Source organism: Amblyomma americanum, chromosome 3 (assembly GCF_052857255.1).
Source record: "Amblyomma americanum isolate KBUSLIRL-KWMA chromosome 3, ASM5285725v1, whole genome shotgun sequence".
NCBI classification, from domain to species: Eukaryota; Metazoa; Arthropoda; class Arachnida; order Ixodida; family Ixodidae; genus Amblyomma; species Amblyomma americanum.
Genome location: NC_135499.1, coordinates 161,003,317 through 161,027,732, shown reverse-complemented (window position 1 = coordinate 161,027,732; position 24,416 = coordinate 161,003,317). Strand labels below are relative to the sequence as shown.

Genomic DNA, 24,416 nt, shown 5'->3' with positions numbered 1-24,416 from the left:
TGTCGGTTATCGCCACTTTTACACAGTTTGACTTGCAGCTGCATTTCATGTGGCCCTTAGAGATGCAAGGTATTGAGAACTCCTTTGGGAGGCAGTAATGATAAAGCCCTTTTTCCAATCACTTTATTGCACGATTGTGGGCGGCATACTCGTGGGTGCATGAGGGCTGTCTCTCGACGGTACTTAAACATTAAAAGAAAGTAAAATGTAACAATTAAGACAATTAAAGTATAATAAAACATAAAGCACTAAGAACAGTAAAAGAGCCGCCAACGCAGGATTGGCACGATAAAATGCAGTTCGCGAATGGAAAGAACGCAATGATAGAAAATGTAAAATTGGCGAAAACTGAATAGGAAATGCGAAATAATGAAAAATTGCGCATTTCAACTATTTGGAACGCTGTGCGCTCCTAATGTGACTAATTAAAATAATGTAAGACATAAAGAGGGCTTCATTCACTAGCGTGAACGCTTTGGGTCCAGTAATCAGATAATGCAAGGTGCCATGAGAGTGTATTTTAAAAAGCAGTGTCGATTTGCCGAATAATTTTTCCAGAAGTCATGGCCGCCGAAGTTTCCTGCAGAAAACAAAAAAAGAACATAAAATACACTACAATAATTATGACAAGGTGACAAATTAATTAACGCGAAATGCGGCAAAAATTCCGCTGGCGCAGATGTAGCAAATGGGTTGATGATGTAATTTTTCGAGGGTTGTTCGTTGTTTTGTTATTCTAAATCGGTTCTCGATGAAGGGCATTTTACGAACTCATGGTGACAGAATCAGCGAGTGCTCGCGAGCAGACCACTCATGCCGTCACTTCAGTGTCATAAATTCCGCTACACAGTGGGAGGTGCAAGGTTACGGCATCCTTTCAGAGCTCCTCTACGGACGGGCCTAAACTACAAAAATAGCGTCTCTTCCTACTGCACTTCACTTGGATTTGTAAAAAAAAAATCGAACGGCCGGCAGTTACCAAGAAGTTTGCACAACATGTTGGCGTTGCTTTTTCTTATCTTCGACTCTATGACGTAAAATTTCGTTCTCATAGCACAAAAAACCGAACCCAATTTAAGAACACAGTCATCAGTCGCCTTTTCAGTATAACGTAGCTTCTAAACAGCAAGTGTAGCCGCTCACTTTCCAATGTCTGGCTCCTTGTAGTTCTTCCCAATAGCAGCGCTGCGTACTGGCCGCCCGCTCGCAGACCGCGCGACACTCTCTCCATCCGCTGCTGAAGTGGCCACAGCTGCAAAATTAAACACACACACGCAGCTGTATTTCCCGAGTGAGGCAGAAAGTAAAATTTGCTCTATATATTGAAAGGGTTTTTCTGGACAACAATCTAAATTTGGTTTGTTATATTGGTTAGATATTGGTTAGCACTGCCAATTATACATAAATAAAAGTGCGGCTCAGAATCACAGCAGTTTTTTTTTTGCGTTTCATTAACTGATATCGCACATGTGGGTGAGCTTATGGTGGAAATCTCGGCAACGAGGCCGCCGACTCCTTAGCCCGAAGGTCTAGAAACCTGCCACAGGCGGACTTCGTGGGGGATTTCTCGAAGGAGCTTATGTATTCCTTTGCTAATGTCCCCGCAAAATCCCGCACTGTGCGCCTAATCTACCCGCCACCACACCCATCCCCCACTACCAGGGAACAGCCAGTTTGACGTCGCCTGCAGGCGGGAACGTTGCCTACACCAGCCAATCTTTCTAAATTTATGCCGGTATCCCCATATGCATTTTGTGCTCCCACCCAAGGCCACTCTTACCCACATACTTTTATGCCCGGCCTCCCCTGGCCTCGCCGGTCCGGCGCCTCTCCGAACCTGGGAGGACATGGAGACCTCACTACGGTCAGCGTACCTTGCCAGGCAGAAGATCGCGATCAGGCGGGCCGCTTACGTCATGGACAAACACCACATGAACGTCTAGACTGTGAGTGGGGTCGTGCGCAGACCCAGGAGGCGTGCAGGCCTCGAATTCTCTTGCTGAATAAAGTTACGTCCGTCCATCCGTCCATCCATCCGTCCATCCATCCATCCGACCATCCATCCGTCCATCCATCCATCCATCCGTCCGTCCGTCCGTCCGTCCGTCCGTCCGTCCGTCCATCCATCCATCCATCCATCCATCCATCCATCCATCCATCCATCCATCCATCCATCCAATCCTTTTTAACGCGATAGCGTTAAGGGCTCGTGCCTCGTGTCGCAGAAAAGCCGGTGTCGGCGTCGGCGTCGGCGTCGGCGGCGTCGGCCGTGAGCAAGAAATCCTCCTCCTCGCACTCCTTGCAATATACGCCACTGCCCCAACAGATGGTGCGCGACGGCAGCGCCTCCCGCAGGTCTCTTTTGGGCGCAGTGGGGCCGTGCGGGGCGCATCCAAAGCGCGTTCACCACGAATCTTGCGGCTTGCTGCCCGTTCGTTTGGCGCGGAAGCTATGCTTGCGTTCGGGGCATCGAGTTTGTTGAGAACGATGTGTCGACGAACTACAACTGCAACTTGAGTGCCGCGCGTTTTGGCAAGGCGCCTGACAGCGCTTCTACGTGGTTTGCCGCTCCGCACGTCCGTTTCACCGCACCTAGCAGAGCGATTCGTCTAACGGGCAAGGCGTCGCGCCGAACGGGCGATGGCGTTCCGTGGACTCCCTGGCAGTGCTGCAGCACGCTGTCGCATTCCACTCTGAATGGGAAGCTTGAGCGTCCTCCAATTTTTTCTTCTTGGTTTCCATTCTTCGTCTCTTCTCTGCCAGCGTGATCCTGGCGTCCTTCCAGAACGGGGTAGTTAAAATACTTTCCTTTTTAACTTTCTCGTCACAAAGGAGACCACGCGACAGTTACGGCGAAGTTGAAGTTTGCGTGACTATGTCCCCACCACACTTCAAAAGCTCATCCGAGACAAAACTTGCTTTTTCGTCCAACGCCTTACATGGTTTTGTATGACTAATAAGCAGCATAACAGTAACTTTGGCAAGTCTCTTCGGCATTTCTCTGTCATGCCACTATTTCCTTTGACGAAAACTCACCTTTTGGATGCGAGCATAACAAATGACACGCCAGGTAGCAGCACGTATTTCAAGTTGAAAAAAATACAGTCGCTCGAACTTACAAATTAACGTGGTGGTCACACGGATAGCGTTCTTTGTATCCGAAGTTTGTAATAGGCGGACTTGCGGTATTGCAGCCAAAACACACTTTCAGTCAAGAGTGGCCTTCATTTCATTAAAAAGTCAGTTGTACACGTGTGATTCTACAAACAGGCCCTATCAAACCGCTTACTAAGCTCTACAGAGTGGTCGTGTGCTCCTGGCCGAAACCATTGCAGCGGACGAGTCGCTTTAGGGACGCGATAATATCGAGAGCGATTGAGCCGTTCACGGTGACTGGTGGTGGGTCGGCATCGTTGTCTGCAATCCTCTACAAGGTTGTAAAGATTCAGCTACGAAGCGACCACAGCGCATGTGCGCAGTGCGGCGGCTTACTAGTACAGTGTCACCTTGTGTAAAACACTCAAGCCGCTCATTGGGCGGGAAACAAAGCGACACCTCTCCACAGTTGGTAGGTTCTTGAAGAAACACGTGGAGGTAGAGCCGCGAAGCTCCGTCAACCCGGTGGGAACTACCGCTTTACTCCAAGGTTGTTATTGTCTGAATTCCGTTTTCAACGATTAGTGCACACTGCTGGATCACTCCATGCAATAGTGACTCAGCCTGCACGCTTCCGGCACGTGGCAGAATTGGGGATGGTGGCGAAGGCCACGTGACTGGATGAGCCAGCAGGCATACCTTGTGAGTCGTGACAGGTACTCTCATCTTTCATATTGCTGCCATTGGTTGATCATCGGGCGTGTGCAGAAGTTTCGCTTCCAACACTGCCCCTGTCACGCTATTATCACACATTTTCTAATTTAAACGCTTCGCCCAACCGGCGCGCGCGCACACACACGCACACACACGCGCACACACACGCACACGTACACGTACACGCACACGCACGCACACGCATCAACTGACCTTTAGCCTGTATGGGCGTGCTTAGTCGGCGTTAAACTTAAATTTAAGAGTCGCATCTAAATAATTTTTGGAGGTCGACATTTATTTGGACGAGATGACGGGCGCTATGAGACGCTGAGAAGGCTATATAAGAAGGTGCATACTCACAAGATGTACCATCCTCCGAAGGTTCTCGACTAGCTCTGCGGCGGCGAGATGTCTTCGCTCCCTGGCGTTTCTTTGGCCGCGAGTTGCCTCGGTCTACTGGTTCGATGGTGGCAGCTGGATGAGTCGAAGGCTCCATGCCGCCGAGCCCAGTCACAGCCGCCGGCTCATTCTCTTTGCTTCGCGCAAAGCTTGCGTGGCTCCCCTTCTCAGCGTGCTGCATAAAAGCAGAACGCACATTCTGAAGCTGAAGCAGAAGCTGTGACAAAGTGAGTGCATGAAACGAAGGCATCTGAAGGCGTCTTGGTTTCAGACATCGCACCTGTAGCAGTGTGGTCTCACGGATAAAGAACGCTCACCAGCTACGTCAACCGCGAGCCATCAATGTGGACGCACTAGCGCAGTCTATTGCTCAAGGAATGTTAGCATTTTTAGCGTATACGCAGATATAATGCTACTGTGAAAGGTACCGCTGGATAAAAGAAACATGGGATGAAATCAGCTGCAGTCTAGTTTGATTTCTTCACATATTCATTAAAGGCATTGATGAGCTAATATACTAGAAATCGACCAAATATGATTCGTTAGTTTAAACCCTTTTTAATAATGTGTCGTTCGACCGAGATAGCCCTTACGACGATGAAAAGCCAATCAATTCTTTCTCACTAAATACCGATTTTTTAAAAGCATTCCAACCCATCAATCCTAATATTCTTACAAAGTTACAGAACTACTGCATCTGTGGAGCACAGATACTGGAATGATATCTAGCTCGGCCACAGAAAACAGTACGTCGATTACGGTGGTGCTAGACCTTCTGAACAAGTCGTCGTCACCAATATGCCGCAAATAAGCATTCAAGGTCCATTTTTATTCCCTGTCTTTGTCACCGATATATTGTACTGCGTACAAGGGGCGTAGTTTGTTCCATACGCTGATGGGAGGTACTTCTCTAATGGGAACAAGTAACCTGCAAATGTCCCGAAGCCATACATGGGTATAAAAGACGCCGTAGTTTGGAGCTCTAAACTAGACTACCTGGGGTTGACGTCGCTTTGCCCACTGGCGTTTCTTCTATATAGCCTCCATCAAAATGCGGCCGTGGTGGCCAGGATGGAACCTCCGAGCGACTTTGGGATAAGCAACATAAACCGTTGAGCCACCGCGGCCAACCGACAGAGGTTGTACAGGGTGCATCAAAAAGTCCCAGGCAAAAGAGTCCACTTTGAAGCAGTATATCATGGGGCTAAAGACACCTAGTAAATACTCAAAGTTCTCAAAGCAGAATTAACCTGTGTCCTGGGAACTTCTGACGGGTGCTGTATATCGTTACACAGCGCGCACGCTGCAGTAGTCTCCCTTATACTGTGCAGAATGCGCTAAAAAAATTAGCGATCACTGCAGCTACCCGCATTGTAAGAATGCGAAAGCATTGCCTCCTCCTCGACACTGGTCGCCTATAAGATTTTGCGCCATTGTTGTTTTCTCGTCCACTTTATTGGTTATCGAATTACTCTGATTATACCCTCATTCCATCCCGGCAAACATTTCGAGTTTTCAAATTTTCCGTCACGCTTCGTTCCCGCCCTATATACCCGTCCAGTCTATTTACCGGTCCATTACCTTTTGCTTCTCAATAATTACCTAATTGCCCCTAATTTTTCATTATTTTTCTATCTCCTGGTTACGCATCTGTCACTTATTACTGGTCACGTGATTGCCCAATACGAGTTTTCAAACTTTCCACCACGTTTTGGCTCCGCTTACTTCCGGCGTTTTCAAATTTCGCGAAACCCTTGGTCCTGCCCGCCCCCTTTTTGAAATTTTTGGCTCTAATGATTAACTATTCATCCCATTTAGATTTTTTTTTCGGGCAGCATCCTCACATTCTCCTTCGATGACAACCATTCATTAGATGCTGATGATAATAATTGGGTTTTGGGGGAAAGGAAATGGTGCAGTATCTTTCACATATATCATTGGACACCTGAACCGCGCCGTAAGGCAAGGGATAAAGGAGGGAGTGAAAGAAGGCAGGAAGAGGTGCCCTAGTGGAGGGCTCCGGAATAATTTTGACCACCTGGGGATCTTTAACGTGCACTGACATCGCCCAGCACACGGGTGCCTTTTTGCGTTTTTGCCTTTTTGCTCGCCTGTTAATTGTAGCGGGCCTTTTTAGTTTATGGCGCAGTCGATGCACCGCGGTCGCTGGTGGATTTCGACGCCGCGCTGTGCGGCCAATACTTGGCCGTCTTCGAAAGGAGCTGATCTTTCTTATCGGAGGAACTCTCTATCTTGGGAGAGGAAGAGTTTCCGCGGCAGTGGTCGTGCCCATTCATTTCTGTTAACGATCGTCTTGTTCCGGTTTTGAGACCAAACTGGTGCTAAGGTCTTTTTTTCTGTGTCAGATTATTGCTGTTTCACTCCGTCAATAGGTATGCTATCCCGTTGTACATCGCCCAGAAGCAATTCCTGTTAGTTGCTCAAAGATGCTTATGGTACCTCTAATTTTTCCTCGCCTTGCATGCTTAGCGCCATGTTTGCTTGTGAATGTCAATGTTTCCAGTAACCTTGGCATGCGTACATACGTAAATAAAATTTTTTTCTAATCAGGGCCTAACCGAGGTTTGAGTTAGCAATGCGCGTGTTATGACTGGAGTAAGTGCTATAACTGAGGCTGAGGAGGGAACTAAATCGCTTATGAAATGTCATTTTATGGCGAAAGATCTTTTCCTTGGGGTCTAAACCAATCAAGAATCTTGTGGCGCCATTACCTTGACCGTAGAGAAACAAATTTTGCCCTGACTGCATTTAGTACCCGCTGGCCAATGCACTTTAGCGCTAAAGCATCGCCGCAGCGCATCACGACTCATGTTATACTGCAACACACTCTCGCGCTTTGCATTCCACATTGTAGTTTTCATCAACTTCCACCTGGAGCGCGAACAGATTAGATCAACCTGTCTAACATCGTTGTCACAAGTGACAACGACCCAGGGAAATAAACCATGAACCAACCAGGCTAAACACATGCTTTCGCACGCCTACTCGTTTTAACTACATTAAATGCCGAACAAGTTTGTTACATATAAGGAAGAAGTTCATAGGTAACCGAGGGCTTGGAATGGGTGCGGACACACCGCTGATCAACGGGCTGGCATCAGTATGTAACAACGTCCACCTCACCTGTGTACAGTGGGGACGTGCGCAGACACCGGGGCCTGAGTACCTCGGATTAGTTCGTTCGAATAAACTTTTAACGCGAGAGCGTTAAGAGCCCCGTGTCGCAGAAAGGCCGGTGTCATCGTCGGCGTCGGCGGCGTTGGCCGTGAGCGACAAATATCAAGCAAAAATAAATAAAACCGAGTAGGAAATTGGTCGAGGTTGGGGATCGAGCCAGGGCCCCGGGAGTACGAGACGAGCATAATAAGCACTCCGCCACGCCAGCTATTTTCTGTTTGCCTTTATTGCCTGTTTAGACTGTTTACAACAGACCACAAACATGTTCTGCGCTACATTCTCAAACATCGAGAGCGGACATGCGTTTCACTCACGTGAGAAAATCAAAACTGTTTCAAAGAACACAACTCTCCCATCAACTCGATAACTTCATCTCCAAAACATGGCTCCTTGTACACTTCACGCAGCTTAAATATGTTTTTTTTGAAGTAATCTCGGACAGACCGCGCATCTTCATCGCAGTGTCGTACAGCCATCCTGCTTCGCCAAATGCTGGGCAGGCCAAGAAGTAAAATTACATCGTATGTATAAAGACCCAGCTCAACATACAGGAATCGTATCGCATACGGCGTCAAGGGTCAGTCTTTCTTTATTCTACGTTGGAGCACGTCCCAAAAGAGCAGCGCATCCCACCAATCAATAAAGACGTGTTCTATTGATTCTGGTTTGTGACTTAACAAGCAGTCAGCATCCCATGGTAAAAACAATCCCTTCTCCTCCATCCATGCTTTAATCGGCAAAGTCGCAGTGTGCAACTTGAAGAAAAACGCCTTCACATCCGCTGGCACCACCATTTTTCTTACCCTTTTTAAAACATTTCCTCCTTGGCCTCCACTATACACAGATCGATATATCGGCTCAGGGAAGACACAGTCAAGCAAATCTTTTAGCAACTTCTTACGCTTGCCATTTGAAAGGTATTCCAAGCATTTAGAAACCGGAAAGCAAAGACCACTTCTTTCAAAAATCTACTTGCACTGCATCGCTTCCCGTCTACAGTGGAAATTATCCCGGAGCCCTCCACTACGGCATCTCTTTCCTCCTTTATTCTTTCACTCCCTCCTTTCCCATTTCCTTATGGCGCGGTTCAGGTGTCCAATGATATATGAGACAGATACTGCGCCATTTCCTTTCCCCAAAAAACCAATTATTATTATTAAAGAAAATGGCGCATTATCTGTTTCAAATATCGGCGGACACCTGAATCGCGCCATAAGGGAAGGAATAAAGGAGGTATTGAAAGCAGAAAGGAAGAAAGAAGTGCTGTAGTGGAGGATTCCAGAATAATTTCGACCACGTGGGGATCTTTAACGTGCACTGACATCGCACAGCACACGGGCGCCTTAGAGTTTTGCCACCATAAAAACGCAGCCGCCGCGGTGGGGTTCGAACCTGGGAACTCCGTATCAGTAGCCTAGCGCCCTAACCACTGATCACCGCGGCGGGTGTGAGAGTATGGCCAAAGTTCATTTTCGCCTCCGTGTTCTCCATCCTGGCGCCAAGGTCACCTACAGCGCGCCAACAACGGGGGCTTAAAGCATTTCATGCCTTAAACGCGTGATGACACCGAGGTCCAAGAAGAACATGCGTCAAGAATGCGAGTCCCGTCGCGACCTCGACCTTCCACGTATTATAGGGGTCACAAGGCCGCCTTCGTGATCCCAGAATAGCGCAAATGTAAGCATTGAGAACTTATCAGTAGCCTTCTTTCTTTTTCAGGCCTTCCCTCAGTCATATCCAGTATCGCTTCCCAAATCTTTCTCTGCAGACCATTACCTAAAAGTGCATCACATTCATATTCACCTCCGCGAATCTTGCGTGAAGGCAGAGCTGCCGCTGTCATTCGCAATGCACTTAGGGCGATCTATCAAGGCGAAAGAGCGCACCAGCACTATGACTATGGACGAACAGCCGATACACTGTGCTGGTGCGCTGTTTTACTTTGACATGTTAAAGAAAGTTGCTATTCAGTGTGCGTTGTTTAGAATGATGTTCCTGTGCAATTTTTCTTCCGCTCAGCTGTCCTGCATTAATGTTATGACCTCGAACTCACCGGCATCGCCTTCTACAAAGACCTGTAGGTCTGTCGTACTCGGACTTGAACTCATTTCTCTGTTCTCCCAGAGTGTATTCGGTACAGCGAGGAGGATGTTGGAAAAAACTTCAATGCCTGCTCACAAACATGTCATCTCAAAATTTTCAACGAAAACGAAGTCATTACGGAAAACAGCATAAGTGCAAAGTACAGCCAGAAAAGGAAAGGGACCATTTCATCGAGGCAAGAGTAAAATGACATGACAAGAAAGTACTCCTGTACGAATCAGAGGCAGAAATGGATGCTAGAGGCCCCTGTGAATGCACTGTGGAAAAGCAGAAAAAAAATCATTTCACCGTACTAAAACTCGCTTCTCTTGCCCCCGTTACATCACAGTAAAATACAACACATAAGTAATACATACCAATAAAGGAAAGGTAACCAAGCACGGTAGCCACCGCAAATTTAGAGATTCACATAAATCTATGTGTTAAACCGAGAAATCCTATGAAGCTCGTCATATGCCGATTCAAGACATGTATCCAAGACGGGCTGAAAGATAAAATTTTTGAACTCTGTAAAATCTTATTTTGGGGTTCATTTCAGCACCTGCTATTTAGAGCGGATGAACAGAACAGAATCACCACTTCTCGTAGTAATGCACTACAGTCTTCCGAGATATTTACACAATAGCAGGCCTCTAACACAAAGCTGACAGGATGACGAAACTACAATCGTCGCGACAATTTCTTCCGATTCTCTGCCGTAAGTGTGCCAGCGATTCCGCTTCATATAATAAATGGATTTGTTATAAGCATTGCTCAGCTTATCCGCATAAGCCGAAATACAACCACGAGCGCAGTTCTCGTAACGTGTCAACGGTAGCTACGTGCGCAGTGAAAAACAGAATGCCATACTACACGACTATTGACAGAAAAACCATTGAAATCCAGAGCCACTTAGATCCTGCAGAGGCTGACGAGCAAAGAAAGCAAGCTACTCACCGTACTGCTCGCCGACATAGGAGGCTCGTCAGGCGCTTTCTGGCTCGCTGTGCCGACCTCGCGTGAGCTCTTCTCTTGACCGCTCGCTCTGGTCACCATTGGAGCACAAGCCAGGTCTGAGATCTGAGGGACAGCGGCAGCGGGGCTAGGCGACTCCAAAAATGATATGTCGAAGTCAAGTGGGGTGCTTCTGGTCTTTTTTCGGCATGTGATGTTCGTTCTAATCAGTCTCAGGAAATCTGGTGTAAATGAGAAATGCGGGGAGGTGGGGAGGGGTGCGAAACAGGGTCACGTGTTGTTATTTCTCTTTGGTAGTGGTAGGGCCGGATTAAGAAAAATTGGGGCACTGGGCTAATGCGCATGCAGGCCCCCTTTCTCTATACTGACCCCCCCTGTCGCCTGCTACGCTACTGAAAATATGTCGTGTTTCATTTTAATTCCACCAAATTAAAAAGAACGGGATTATTATTATTGCTGTTATTATAAGAAAAGCAACAAAACTTGCTTGAAACGCGTGCTGTTGTAAACACCAACACATATGTTCACTTTGTGATTAATCTGCATTCTGTTTTCAGCAAAAGCTAGGCTTTAAGAACAACTTTAGTGCACTCAAGACGAACAAGAACGTGGAAAAGACAATACAGCTCAGATGTCGATCCTTCTGAAGCTAGGCTTTGTTTGCATTACTAAGTTTAATCCCTTGAGCAGACGCATGGTTGTATAAAAAAAACATTAAAATTCAAGCATCAGAGTGCAGTAATCGTTATACACGTTACTCTATAAATATGCAATAGATATATACAATACTTAAGTCAATGCAAACACCATAAAAATTCACTAGAATACAGATGAAAGTTACCAACTGCAATTACAAAACATTTAAAAATATTTTCGTTAAAGGTAAGACACGCACGGACGACACCGAATAAACGTCGCACTATCAAAAACAACAAAAATATAGTTATTTATAAGCACGGTAAATATCACAAGGAGAACAAGAGACGAACAAAGAAGATTTGCATAACTTGAAATACACTGTTCAGCGTTTCATTGGCAACGTGGAGGCTGGGAGGCGACACAACAAACTTATGGGAACCATTCATGTTTAGCGCAAGCAAACCTATTTTGAAATGTCATATTTCGCGCCTTCGCTTTGGCGAAATCATATATGGTCTGTTCGAAGGATAGATCGCGGAGTAGGTCACTTTCAATGGACATGATAGCAAGCGAGTTCACCTTGCCGTCCAGGAGGCTCGAACAAAGGCGATATTTTATCAGCGACGACTTGGAAAACGATTGTTCGGTCTCACAATTTGCCACGGGTATGTTTAAGTACATTCGCAAAACCATAGAAAGGTTCGAAAACGCATCAATAAGCTTTCTTTCGTGCAGCAATTTCATTATTCTCAGAGGACTCGTGTTCTGGCACACAGAGTTGTGCAGAAAGTTCGCACACTGACCGATTTCCGCGGAAAATGCTGGCTCCAAATCATTTTTGTAGGTTTTCACCAATTTCTCAGCCTGCTGTGCCAGAGATGCCTCCCTCCAAACTTCTGCCAGCAATTTTAAGAATCCGAACCATTCGCAGAGTTCAGCGTAGGCAACCTTTCTCACTCGGAAGCAGAGCCTAGACTCTCAAGTGTAACATTGCAGGCCACTACGATAAACTTTTTTCTACCTTGTAGCGCACCATCGCTTTTTCCGTCCGGGTGCTTACTCAAAACGATGCGTTTGCCCTCATCCTGATCACATCGATTGGTACTTAGCGTACGTGCTCTCTCTTCGAAGGTATCAAAGAGAGGTCGCAAAGAATTAAAGCCTTCTAGAGAGCTCAGTAGGTCTACAGCAGTTGAAATGTTTAGGTCTAGTTTCTGAAGTGCTACGCTCGTTTTGACAAAGCGCTCCAAGATTTCACTCAAGAAAATTGTCATGAATGCTGTCTCTAGGTTTGCCATTTTCTTGGAGAGAGTGCGCTTCGTTCCTAGTGTCACCGTTTTCTTCCTCGTTCTTTGATATAGCGTCAAGGCAACACAAGACTGGATTGAAATTTTACAGAATGACCTTACATGATTCAGCTTGTCTTGACCACCTGGTCTTAGAGACTTTTCAAAACAAGCTGCTGGCCAGTTCCGCCCATGCTGTCCAAAAAATACCTCCATCGCTTATGTGAGGCAGCAAAGAACATGTACAGTCTCTGAATTAGTGAAAAATTTGACTGCCTCAAGGCAACTGTCAACGCTACACGCGCCGACTAAGTTCAGTGAATGACCAGCACACAGGACGTAGACTGCCAATTCGTTCAGGTGTTTCATTTGACCTTGCAGTCTTTTGTATTTTCGTGACATTTTACTCGCATTACCCTAAGCCTGGCTCCTACAATCATCAATTGAGATGCCATTGGTCGTCAAGAGGGACATCATGGTATCGAAAAGATACAGGCCGGTATGCGATTAGATTGGAACTAATCCAAGAAAGGTTTCGTACACTTTCCCATTTAAATAGTATCGTAAAAAAACTGACAGCTGATTAACGTGAGTAAGGTCTGGAGTCGAATCAACAATTAGAGAGAAGTATTTTGCGGGTTTCACTCCGTCAAAGAGACGTTCCTTGACAGCCTTTGCCATATGCTCGATAAATTCATCACAAATGGTTTTTGGCAGATACGATGGGTGACCTTTTCCTTTGTTCCCGTAGCGTTTGATGTGCTACTCTAGAAAGGTATCAAACTTGGCAACGGCCTCAAGCACTCCCATATAATTGCCATTTCTCGGTGAACCAAAAATCTCTTCACTGCGTCTAAACGCAAGGTTGCGCTAAGCTAGAAGCTTAACTACAACGACTGCGCGCTCCAACACCTCTGTCCAGTAAGCGGTCTCAGTGACAAGATGCTAAAACCAGCTACCTGTCCATTGTGCTGCTCGAATTAGAGCGGGCGAGCCATGCTGCCCCGCAGTTCCGGTGCTCGAAGCTATTTTCTTGTGCGCAAACCTTTTCTTCTGCTCTTTTCTAATCAGAAAAGCCGTACGTGGTGAAAACACTGGGGTTGCTTGAAATCGAAAATAGTTTGCACATGAAACAGTAAACAGAACCTTTGGACTCCGAGTACATTAACCAGTCCCGCTCGTACGCCTCCCCATTAACAGCTTTTCGCACGAAAAGGTGAGGTGACAGCGTTTCTGAGTTTTGTATTGCCTTCCGGAAGAGAGAAAATTTTCTGCCCGATTTTGAAAATACAATGGCCCTTTCTCAAGGCATACACTCCGAAAGGTGTTAGTGATAACGCCCGGCCACTTAGCAGGGTCAATTCAGAGAATCTCGCAACGTACGTCTTGCTGCGGGGGTGTCTGTACTTCTCTGTTGCCGCAACGAGTAGCTGTCTCATTCGTCCTCTCGAGGCACGCTTTGTGGGTGGGAACATGATTATTTGAAGCCAGACTAACAGGAAACAAGTGAGTGGGTTCTTGGAAGTGTTTTTTTCCTGGCGCTCGTCAGTAGAAGGAGGTTTTTTCGGGGAGGCTTGGCACCTGTTGATCAGCAGTAGTAGAAATCGGGCGTGGCCGACCGGACACCTGAAGCTCTGTGGCAGGGGCCCGGCCGAGTAGCATAGACGTTCGTGACTCAGGAACACGACAGGACTCGGTTAGCGTCGGTTGCTCAGAAATATGGACGACCGAGGTTGGCCCCGTTTCACAGGATCCAGACAACCAAGATGAGTCAAACCTTGCTTCTTGCTAGGAAACCGTGGTGATGAAGTTGGCAAGTCCTCCACAGAAGCACAGTCGGTACTATTGGGAGTCTGACACGGACTCTGGGTAGAGCCATCGTACTGCTCCGCGGAAGCTGCATTCAGTAGGTACTTGGTCATCTTTGGTAGCTTCTTTTCACGCTCTTCTCTTTCTAACTTCGCCTTTGGTTTAGACGCAAAACTGATACTTCCGACCGAGCATTTTCGCATGCATGGAAGCTAATTGTTCACGGCACCGGGCACTTCGTCAGTCCGACGCGACCGCAGGTGTCCAACGGTGGCCGTCCCAATGACTGGCGCACGTTGCCTGGATGGTCCGTGGCTGGTTGAGAGGTGCGTCCCCCGGGAGCTCCTCAACGGGCGGGCTTATGCAAGCTTAACCGGTGGCTCGGGGCTGAATCGCAGCCCGCGATCAACTTCCTTTCATAGACGCGCGCCGCAACCATCTGTTACTAGCGCCAAAGCAGGTTTTCACATACGCATAGAGTTCCTTGTACAAATTCACTCCTGCCGTTCCGGTCTCGTCTTCCTATTGGCTAGGAGCAATCGTCTGTTCTGGGTGGTTCTCGATTTTTCCTTCGCCCCGACGACGCCTAGCGCGAGAACGAAGGGCAGAGGGCGACACCTAGCGCGGGCAAAGTTACGCGCCCTCCATCGCCTCTGAGTCATCTTTTTCTACTTCTTTGCGGAAAGTTCAGCGGCCAGTCTGACCTACTTTTTCCGTCGAACGCGCGCAAGGGTGCGCAGCCACTAGGCAGCAATGGGTCATGGAGACAGGCATTTGTGTCCAGCTCTCGAACTTCCCCCTTCACTCTTCCACAACCCTAGCCCGAACAGTGAACATTCCATGCCCCACGGCACGCGGACAAAAGCACGCATGACGTCTTCTTTCCTTTCATGCCTAGACTCTGCCATCAGACTCACCATCATCTGCTATCGGACTCACCCTCCCCCGCCCAAATTACCATCACGGTAAAGAAAAGTCGAATGGGAGGCACTGTTGGGCACTGCAGCACATCCTTTCTATGAGAAGGACTGGGCAGAACTATTTCAGAGGTGGAGGGTGGCGTGGTGGTAACGAGGGGCAAGGGAGATTTAGGTCCTCATCCAACATTACATGTTTTAGGTGTTTCGCTCTGGCCCCTCCTCTGCAGACAGCACTGGACAGACGGACTGACAGGAAACCACGAAAACTCTGCCAAGCAAACGCACCTCGATTCGTAAGAAAGAGGGCCCCGCTGGGGTGGCGGGGGATTCCTGTTTTTGCAGCTCGACAAGCTCTCCCCAAATGATCAGGCTAAACTCATGCTGTTACATTAGGCGGAGGGCCCCGTCTGCTCGTTCTGGTTTTCTCGCTTCATACATGTCGCTCGAAGTTCCGTTGCCCATGGTTCCATATACTAAGCAGGTTAGAATAAATCGGCCCCCCTTCTCCCACTGTCCGAGGTGAGGCCCCTGGGCTGCAGCCCCCCTTTTGTGCCCCCCCCCCCCCCCCTTAATCCAGCGCTGCAGTAGTAGCATCTATGGCGAGATTGTATTGTACTCGCCAAAGGCTGCAACCAACGCCACAGTAACCATGAATACAATTCAGTTTTCCCGTTTGGTTCATCACTGCAGTATTGTCGAATACCAAATGTAAAGCATTAATATCAAGCGGTGATAAACTCTGAGCTTTCCTCAATGTTATTAAAACTGGGACAAAAAAAGATTATGCAGCTAACCTTACAATGTCCTTTGTATCACGTACAACAAATCCTGCAACCGAGAATAATTTTCATGTATGCGTCCACATGTTATCAGTTTCTCACATGATTGCGGAGAAAGAAGACATTTGTAACATATTTCTCGTATGCAAGGTCAAAGCGCTAGCCGTCAGAGGTGCAGGATACCTGTTGAAAGATCCGGTATTGTAAAACTTGGCTCTAACAGGAAAACAGACTAAAATTTCCACGGGCAGGGCTGCTTTGTTACATTAAAGAAAAGTTAATAATTCGAGCTGGTTTATTTTGCATGCTTGATTGTGCCTGGTTTTATCGTTGTGACGATTTAATAATGCAAATTACCAATTATAATATTCTGCCAGTGTTACTTTCTTCATAGTAGGCCGCATTACTGACGAAACACAGCTAGTCTATAGCCTTATCCGACGTTTTAGTTGCTTGGTTACTACGCGGTTGAATCTACGCGACTTGCACACATGATTTAAAAAAAAGATGAAAGTATCCTTGATGCACAAATTAGTGCGAGGCTTACATCATCATCTCCATCCGCCTGACTACGCCCAGTGCAGGGCAAAGGCCTCTCGCATGTCTCTCCAGTTAGCAGCGTCTTGTTCCAGCTGCGACCACCGTGTCCTCGCAAACTTAATAGCATGCGACCATGTCGCCCCCTGCTACATTGTTTGCCTTCCCTTGGTATCCGACTCATTACCCTTCAGCAACATATTGTATGTTATCTTGCCTTCGCATTAGATACCCTGCCAAAGCCCATTTCTTCATCTTGATATTGATTAGACGTTTGTGGGCATAGGGTGGCCGCAGCTGGCATAGGACAGGGTTAATTGAAGAGATATGGGAGCGTCTTTATTCTGTAGTGGCCGTAGTCAGGCTGATAATGATCATTAACCAGCATTAACCAGGCTTACAGTGACAAGCAAAGGAAATGAAACCGATACAAGAAAAAAAATTAAAGGCATACCATTCGCTGCGAAAAACATGGCGCATGTTTAAAATTTGGTACGACAAAAAAAGCAGATATATTCATCAATACCTGCGACCAATTATTAGTCATTCCCTTTGGATCTGCGAGATTTGGAGTTGAAACGTTGCTTGCCGATGGAAAATAGCACTTGTCATTTCAACGCTCAAATCCATCCGCTGAAAGCCATATCCCCAACGAAAGCTGAGAGCGAGTTTCTTGAAAGAAATTCAATTTTTTGTGGCATATTTACCACTCGTTGAGAGGCCCTGGCCATGATCAGTTTCCCACAGCGAGATCGTCGAGCCGGAGCTGCTCTTTTTACGGTCGTCTGCGTTGTCCACTGTATACAAAATCGAAGTAGAACAATAAAGAAAAAATATGTTAAGGATTACACTCTGCTTATGAAAGAAGCAAATGGTCACAAAAATGGTGACAAGAAAGTATTATCCGCGCACAGAGCATCTAATTAGATTACAGGGCCACACGCGAACGTGTACGAGTTTTCACATTAAAGTGGGTATAAATGAGCGAAGCAGATTTTCTTTACTCATGTCCTGGAACATTAAACTTCTTGTACCCGGGTTCGGAAAGTGAGTCTCAGCCAGCAACGCCTCTTGCCCCACATTTTTCGCAAAAAGGTCGTGGCGCAGGTACCACTTGACATGCACGCTGTGTCATGCGGTAGCTATGGCACTTGCACAAGATTCACCCTTAAGACATTTCTAACTGAGTAAGTTTCTGGTAGTTACAGATAGGAACAAATGGCGGCGCGAATTCTCAACCCTAAAGATACCCCTGCTGCCTTGAATATTTTCTAGAACCAACATTACCAATGCTAGACTAAGCACCCGCAAAAGCATAACCAGCCACAACAATCTTTGTGATCTCGAAGTACCATTACTAAAGTACACCATTACTTTCACCGCCGTGGCACGACAAAATTGGGCTATTTCGACTAGTTACGACCACACGAAGGGTTGCTTTGCCTGCATGCTTTCGAAAACGCCTGTATTTTCGCAAGATGCACCCAAATTTTGTCAAGCCACAGCGGCGAGAGTAATGGTGTTTTCGAAATTCTAAAAACTGACATGGATGTTATTAACGGCTGGCTACAAGCCTCTAATTGCAGTCAGCTGCCTATTGGTAAGTTAAAAAGTTATCTATTAGAATTTAGTTAATCACTTAGCTAGTTAAGATGATTCGCCTATTTGTTAACGTCCGCCAACGCTGGCACTACTATGCCGGAAAAAGCTTCTGTTTACCCCAAAAACCCTATTTTTAAACACGAGTGATCACATTCCCTGAAACACCTGGTGTATCAAGAGCAACCTGACGGAGACAGTAATGTGCACGTTTGTCTCCCGAGATCTAAAAAAAAGGGAATTGTCGCTTATGCCAAGTCGCCAGATGTGGTTAACCATCTGCATATCTAGACGCCACTGCTGTCCGTCTTTGAGAGATTCGGGCAATCAACGGCTCTAATTCATCCTTCCGCAATTAGCGCGCAGTCATCCCAGGGCAAGCAGAACAAAAGCGTTACTCACATAAGCCCGTACTGTCTTCCGCATGCTCTGGACTTGACCTGAAAGCATGACGGCTGTTTTGTTGCGGGCTCCTCTGGTCTATGCCGCACGATGCCTCGGCTCCGTTGGCAACAGAAGAGTCTGCGGGCCCCAAACTGTCCAGATCTGGTCTGTTCGTCGGCTCTTTTTCTTTGTTTGGAGGAATACTTAGCCGGGGCGCCTTCTCTGAATGCTGCAGGCAAGCGCAGGCGAAAAACAAGCGCTCAAGTTGAAGCAGGATGTGTGGAAACGCGATGCTACGATAGGAGCAGCTTTTTTCATTACAAAGATACAACCGGCGAAATATCTGCTGGTCGACCGACGCGCATGCAAGGCGCGCGTGCATAGAACTGGCTACGTATATAAACAAGGCTTTCGACAGATTCAAGCGCTTATCGAGGTGGCTGTACTGGTCTCCTCAATACGGGCTTTTGTGAGGTTTTTTGAAATATTTAAAATCTGCGATAAAGGTTCGCTTCAGTGCCTGCAATTTAGCGCAGAGGTACAGACCAGAGATGCTACCTCGCGGCTTGTCAGCAATAAGGCAATATAGTCTTCCGACTTATTTACAGAACAGAAGGCCCTCCAATAGAGTGCTGATAGAATGCTAATAATACAATCGTCCCGACAATCCCCCGCAATTCTCTGCAGTAAGAGGCAGCGCGTCGCCTGTATACCATTAATGGAGTCAGCTTGACCAGAACCTGTTCAGCTTGACCGGAAGAACCGAAATTCTACCACGAGCACTGTTCTCGGAACTAATCGACGAAAACGATCCCCACAGTGAAGAACAGAGTATCATCAGGTACGACCATTGATTGAAATTGTCTGAAAGGTAAATTTCGTCCGAGAAAGAAGCCACTCAAAATCCTGCAATTCTTCACTGGCAAGGAACCGCATCTACTCACAGCCCTGCTCGGCAACGTAGGCAGAACTTCACAAAATTTATGGTGTGATGTCCTCGGCTCTTTTGAGCTGTTATCTTCAGCGCTCGCTCTGGTCACCTTGTGAGGAGAAGACAGTTCGGGGAATACAGGATCAGCGGCTGTTAGGCTAGGTGACTCCAAAGAGGATAAGTCGTTGGAGGATAAGTCGAAGTCCCGTGGGGCAGCGCCAATCTTCCTTCCCCGTCTGATGTTCCTCCAAATCATCTCCTCGAAACCTGATGTAAATGAGAAAGGTTCGAGGGGGAGGGGGTGACAAACAGGGTTACGTGTTACTACGGTTGGTGGTGGTGGCGACTTTGCCGAGTTTGTGTTGTACTCACAAAAGGCTGCAACCACTGCCATTATCACCATGAACACCGAATACTTTGTCTTTTTCGACCATCACTGCAGTGTTGCCAAATTGAAAATGTAATGCCTTAATATCAAGTCATAGTAAATGCTGAGCATTTATCAATGTCCTTAAATTGCGATGAAGCGGCTTACGTAGTTAACCTGGTAACGTATGGCGTATCATGTACGGTAAATGCTGAAGCCCGAATACTTTCATTTACGCGCTCACATGTATATGAGTTTCTCGCATTATTGAAGAATCACATTTTTAATATATTTCTCAGATACAGTGTCGAAGCTCCAGCCGTTAGGGGTGGAGGATGCTTGCTGAAAGATGCCTTATTGCAAAAACTAACCCTAGCGGCAAAATACCCAAAAATTTCGACAGTATTACTATTACATTGTTAGGCGAAAGAAACGTTTAGTATCTGCATTCATTTTTTTTTTGGCATGCTTGATTCTGCCTGGTTTAACCGTTCACAGACAAAAAAAAATAGTTTGCACGTTTTAATGTTGCATATTCTAAATTTTATTAACGTGCCAGTGTCTTTAGATTCGTATCTTGTAGGGAGCGAAGTGACAAAACACTGCTGGTTCATAACTTTACCCGACGTTGTTGTTGCTTGGGTATTAAGCTCTTAAAGCTCCTCAGTTCGCGCACACGTGTCGGCAAAAGAAGAAAAAGTGCCTTTGATGGACAGTTGAGCTTAAAGCTTATATCATCATCATCAGCTTGATTACGCCCACTGCAGAGCAAAGGCCTGTCCCATACCTCTCCAATTTACCTTGTCCTGTGCGATCTCCGGCCACCTACGGCCTCAAATTTCTCAAACATCAAAGTCTCTGCTGCCCCTCCTACGCTACCCTTCCCTTGGAATCCTGTCTTAACCCTTAAAGAACATCGGTTATATTCACGTTAGACGCACTGCCCCAACAGATTTCTTGCTCTTGATTTCGGCTAGGATAGAATTCACCCGCGTTTGTTCTCTCACCCACTCTGCCCTCTTACTGTCTCTCAACGTTACACCTGTCATTTTTCTTTCCCTAGCTCACTCCGGTGTTCTAAACTTGAGCTGAACCCTTTTCCTTAGCCTCCACATTTCCGCCCCACAGATGAGTACCAGTAAGATACAGTTTTCGTATACTTTTCTCTTGAGGGATATTGGTATACTGCCATTCATGATCTGAGAGAAGCTGCCATATGGTCTCCATCCCATTCTTATTCTTATAGTTGTTTTTCTCTCGTGATCTGGACCTCCGTCGCTGTCTGACAAAAATTTGTTGTCTACAGAGAATGTTGAACACTAGTACTTATGTTTGCGGCTCATTAATTTTTAGATGCCCCGTTTTGCTCTGCCTATGTAAAACATCGATCACGCATTGCTTTTCATGTCCTGAGTGATTTAGCAAGGAAATCAAATCAGCGAATTGCAGATTACTAAGGTATCTTCTGTGAAATCCTATTCACAAATGACCACAATCCAAACCTCAGAATATATTCTGCAAACAGCGATGAAAAGTATTGGCGACATTGTGTATCCCAGTCTGACATCCTTCCCGATTGGAATTTTATTGAATACTTTCTGGGGGACTGTGGTAGCATTGCAGTCGTTATAGAGATCTTCCAGCATTTTTACTTAAGACTTCTGCATTCCGATTTCGCAGTGCCTGCATGACTGCTGAAGTTTCGATTGAGTCAAATGCCTTCTCGCAATGAATTAGGGCTATACATAGGGGTTGGCTGTATTTTGCCACTTTTCTATCACCTGATTGATTGTGCGAAGATGGTATATTGTCGAGTATTCTTTACGAAATCCTGCCTGATCACTTTCTTTACAGAAATCTAAGTTTGTCCTGACATATTAGCGATTAAATTAGCAAATACACTGCAGTGAATATACGATAAGCTGATTGGGATAATGTTTCAAATCTTTTACATCTGCTTTATTATGTAACGATTACTACAGTGACATGCAAAGTAGATGTTGTGGCCAATTTTCAAGAGTAAAAATTGAAAGTAAAAATTTAACAATTTAAGAAGTGCACCATTTGCGACAAAAATATTAATTTTAATACCGCAGAGCAAGGCTGATTCTTTCATCATTACTAAGCTTGTTTTATTCAGTCACGGCCAAATATCAGCCGTGCCGTTTAGATTTGCAAGATCTGCTGGCAGTTACCTAATATACGGCTATGAAATCAGTTCTAGACTGCATCATATTTAATAATGAATGATTACTTGTTGAAGTAATATTTTATTTATCATGTCAAAGGTCAATTCCGCCAACCTAAAGCGTTTTGAACAATGAAAGTCGAAAGCGAGTTCCCTGAAACAGATCCAATTATCTGTGGCATATTTACGTGTGGAAGACAGGCGCTGGCCTTGACCATTCGCCCAAAACGATAATATCGAGGCGGAAGCTCTGTTATGCATCTTAGAGACGGCTTAGCTTTGTTCATCTTTATTGTTCAAGACTTCAGCGAGAGTAAATTGTTTCGGCGAGTGCAAATCACGTGATGCATCACGTGCCACAAGTGCAAGAGCTAGAATCCAGAGCGGCAACCGGCGCAGCGGCGAACGGGACTAGCAAGCGCAAGAGCGAATCACGTGACACATCACATGCCACAACTGGCGAGGGGGAGCGGCCGAGCAGAGGGCAGCGTAGCGGCGGACGTGACTGCCAAGCGCGCAGCTGTGGCGTCGATGAAGAAGATCGAGGCACCTGTCACGCGCGATTTTCCACATGCGGTGCGCCTCTCGTTAGAGGTCAAATCCAAGAGACAGATGACCTTCATGCTCAGCATGAGAGGAGTAGAGCTTTTCGGTTTAAAAAAAGGAACCGTCGTTTATGTCACGCGGCCAGATTATACGACATGCGTGGCTCATCGTCTATTTCTAGACGCCACTGCTGTCCGGCGTGCAGAGAGGCGTGCCACCAACGCCATCTGATTTTCTTCCTGCCGCAAGTGGCTTACAGTCATACCCAGGAGAGATAAAAGATGCGAGCAAGCAGAACAAGGGCATTACTTACCCAAGGCCGTTGTGTCTTCACACTCCTCTGGACTTGGACTTGAAATGCGGCACGGTGGCCTGGGTGGATGACGCCTCTGGTCGACGCCGTATGCTGCCTCGGCACCGCTGGCAACCGCAGTGTCTGCGCGCTTCAAACCGACCAATTCTTGTGCATCCATCGCCTCCTTTCGTTTGTTTGGGAGAAAGCTTACGCGGGGCGCATTCTCGAGATCCTGCATGCAAGCAGACGCAAAAAGCAAGCACTCAGGTCGAAGTAGGACGTATGGAAACTTGACACTACGATACTGAGCCACTTTGTTTCTTTGAGAGACACAGGCGGCGAAATATGCTCTGGTCTACCAACGCGCAGGCAGAGCGCGAGCGAATAGGGTCGACCACGCATGTATAGCACGCCTGTCGACAGGTTCCAACGCTTATCTAAGAGTTGGCGGTACTAGGTTGAAGTGGAAAGCGACCAGAATGAGTTACGCGGTAGCATGCCGCAAAATGCAGTTAACTGCAGTAACAGTTAACACCTCCTTTCTGGAATACCGAGTTATGTACGCATTGCAATGCCTTTCGGATCGCTGCAGAGACCGATTACGTGTCTACAGTTGTCCTTGTTAAAACCCAGTCTTTCCCCTTATTTGGGAGTTCAGGCGGGCACGAAGATACCTGGGTTTAACGTGCTGAAGCTGCACGTATGTTGTTAGGGACGCTATGGACGAAGGGTCTGGATTTATTTCTTGTACCCGACATTCTTTAACTTGCAGTAACTTTGTACAGCACCCTGGTGTTTTACGTTGCACCTCCACTAAAATTCTACAGCCGCACCAGGGATTCAGTCCGGCAGCGTAGGGCTCCGCGGCCGAAGGCCACAAACACTGATCCGTCGTAAAGGATCTTTTAGAGGTCTGTATCAATGATCCCGTTCAGTGCGAGCACTTCGGTAACAAATTGACCTGACATAACATGAAGGAAGCAAATAGCCATCGAAACAAAGGAGCATTGGGGAATTTTTTTAGTTATTGGTGTTCATCAATGAGAAATTAATAGTTTTATTCTATCGCTTAAAGATAATTAATAAGAAAGAAGAAACAACAAACATGCCGTCGATAGGATCCGCACCCAAGGCGTCCGAATTTCGCGTCCAGATAAGCCTCACCTGTTAAAACGAGCAGTGTTGATGCATTATAATCGCCTCTTCAAGTTTTCAAATATGGCTACAGATTTTTCACTGGTCTTTGTTACTGCACCTGAATGATCTTTCAGCAACGATCCCAACCATTACTGATGAATAAAAGTCAATGTTAAAAATAACCCCGAGAAGGTTTATGTTCTTTCCCCTGTATTTTGTGCATCGCCGCAGACGCCTTACCCCATTGAAAGATCGAAACGGGAGGCGAGTTATTCGTCTGCTCGTGAAACGACATCACATCGTTCTTGAGGGATCGTGATCACGCGCGAGAGTTTTTACGGAGCTCACGACTGTTCGAGCGTTGTGAACGCATTGTTTAATCTCCTAGTCGTTAGCTAAACAGTACGCGTACGAAAGCGTTCTTCCCGATTTCGGACTACAGAATTCATGTGCTGCCGAGTTCCTTTCAAAGCCGGACGTTTTACCATTCAAAAGTTGAATTTTCGCTGTTTCTATTGCCTGCTTGCCTTAAAGG

At 46.6% G+C, this 24,416-nt stretch overlaps 1 protein-coding gene across 1 annotated transcript in view; it reads right to left on the bottom strand.

Annotated features, from left to right (window-relative positions):
- Positions 1–1,790: 1,790 nt before the first annotated feature.
- Positions 1,791–24,416, bottom strand: part of LOC144124213 (uncharacterized) — a 37,902-nt gene continuing 15,276 nt past the window's right edge. Inside the window, exons 8-14 of the mRNA XM_077656860.1 lie at positions 22,763–22,976; positions 19,362–19,615; positions 18,436–18,646; positions 17,142–17,231; positions 10,447–10,685; positions 4,171–4,384; positions 1,791–1,837 (exon numbers count right to left, since the gene is read on the bottom strand). Coding sequence (XP_077512986.1) covers positions 1,791–1,837; positions 4,171–4,384; positions 10,447–10,685; positions 17,142–17,231; positions 18,436–18,646; positions 19,362–19,615; positions 22,763–22,976 — 1,269 coding nt within the window. The remainder of the gene's footprint in view (positions 1,838–4,170; positions 4,385–10,446; positions 10,686–17,141; positions 17,232–18,435; positions 18,647–19,361; positions 19,616–22,762; positions 22,977–24,416) is intronic.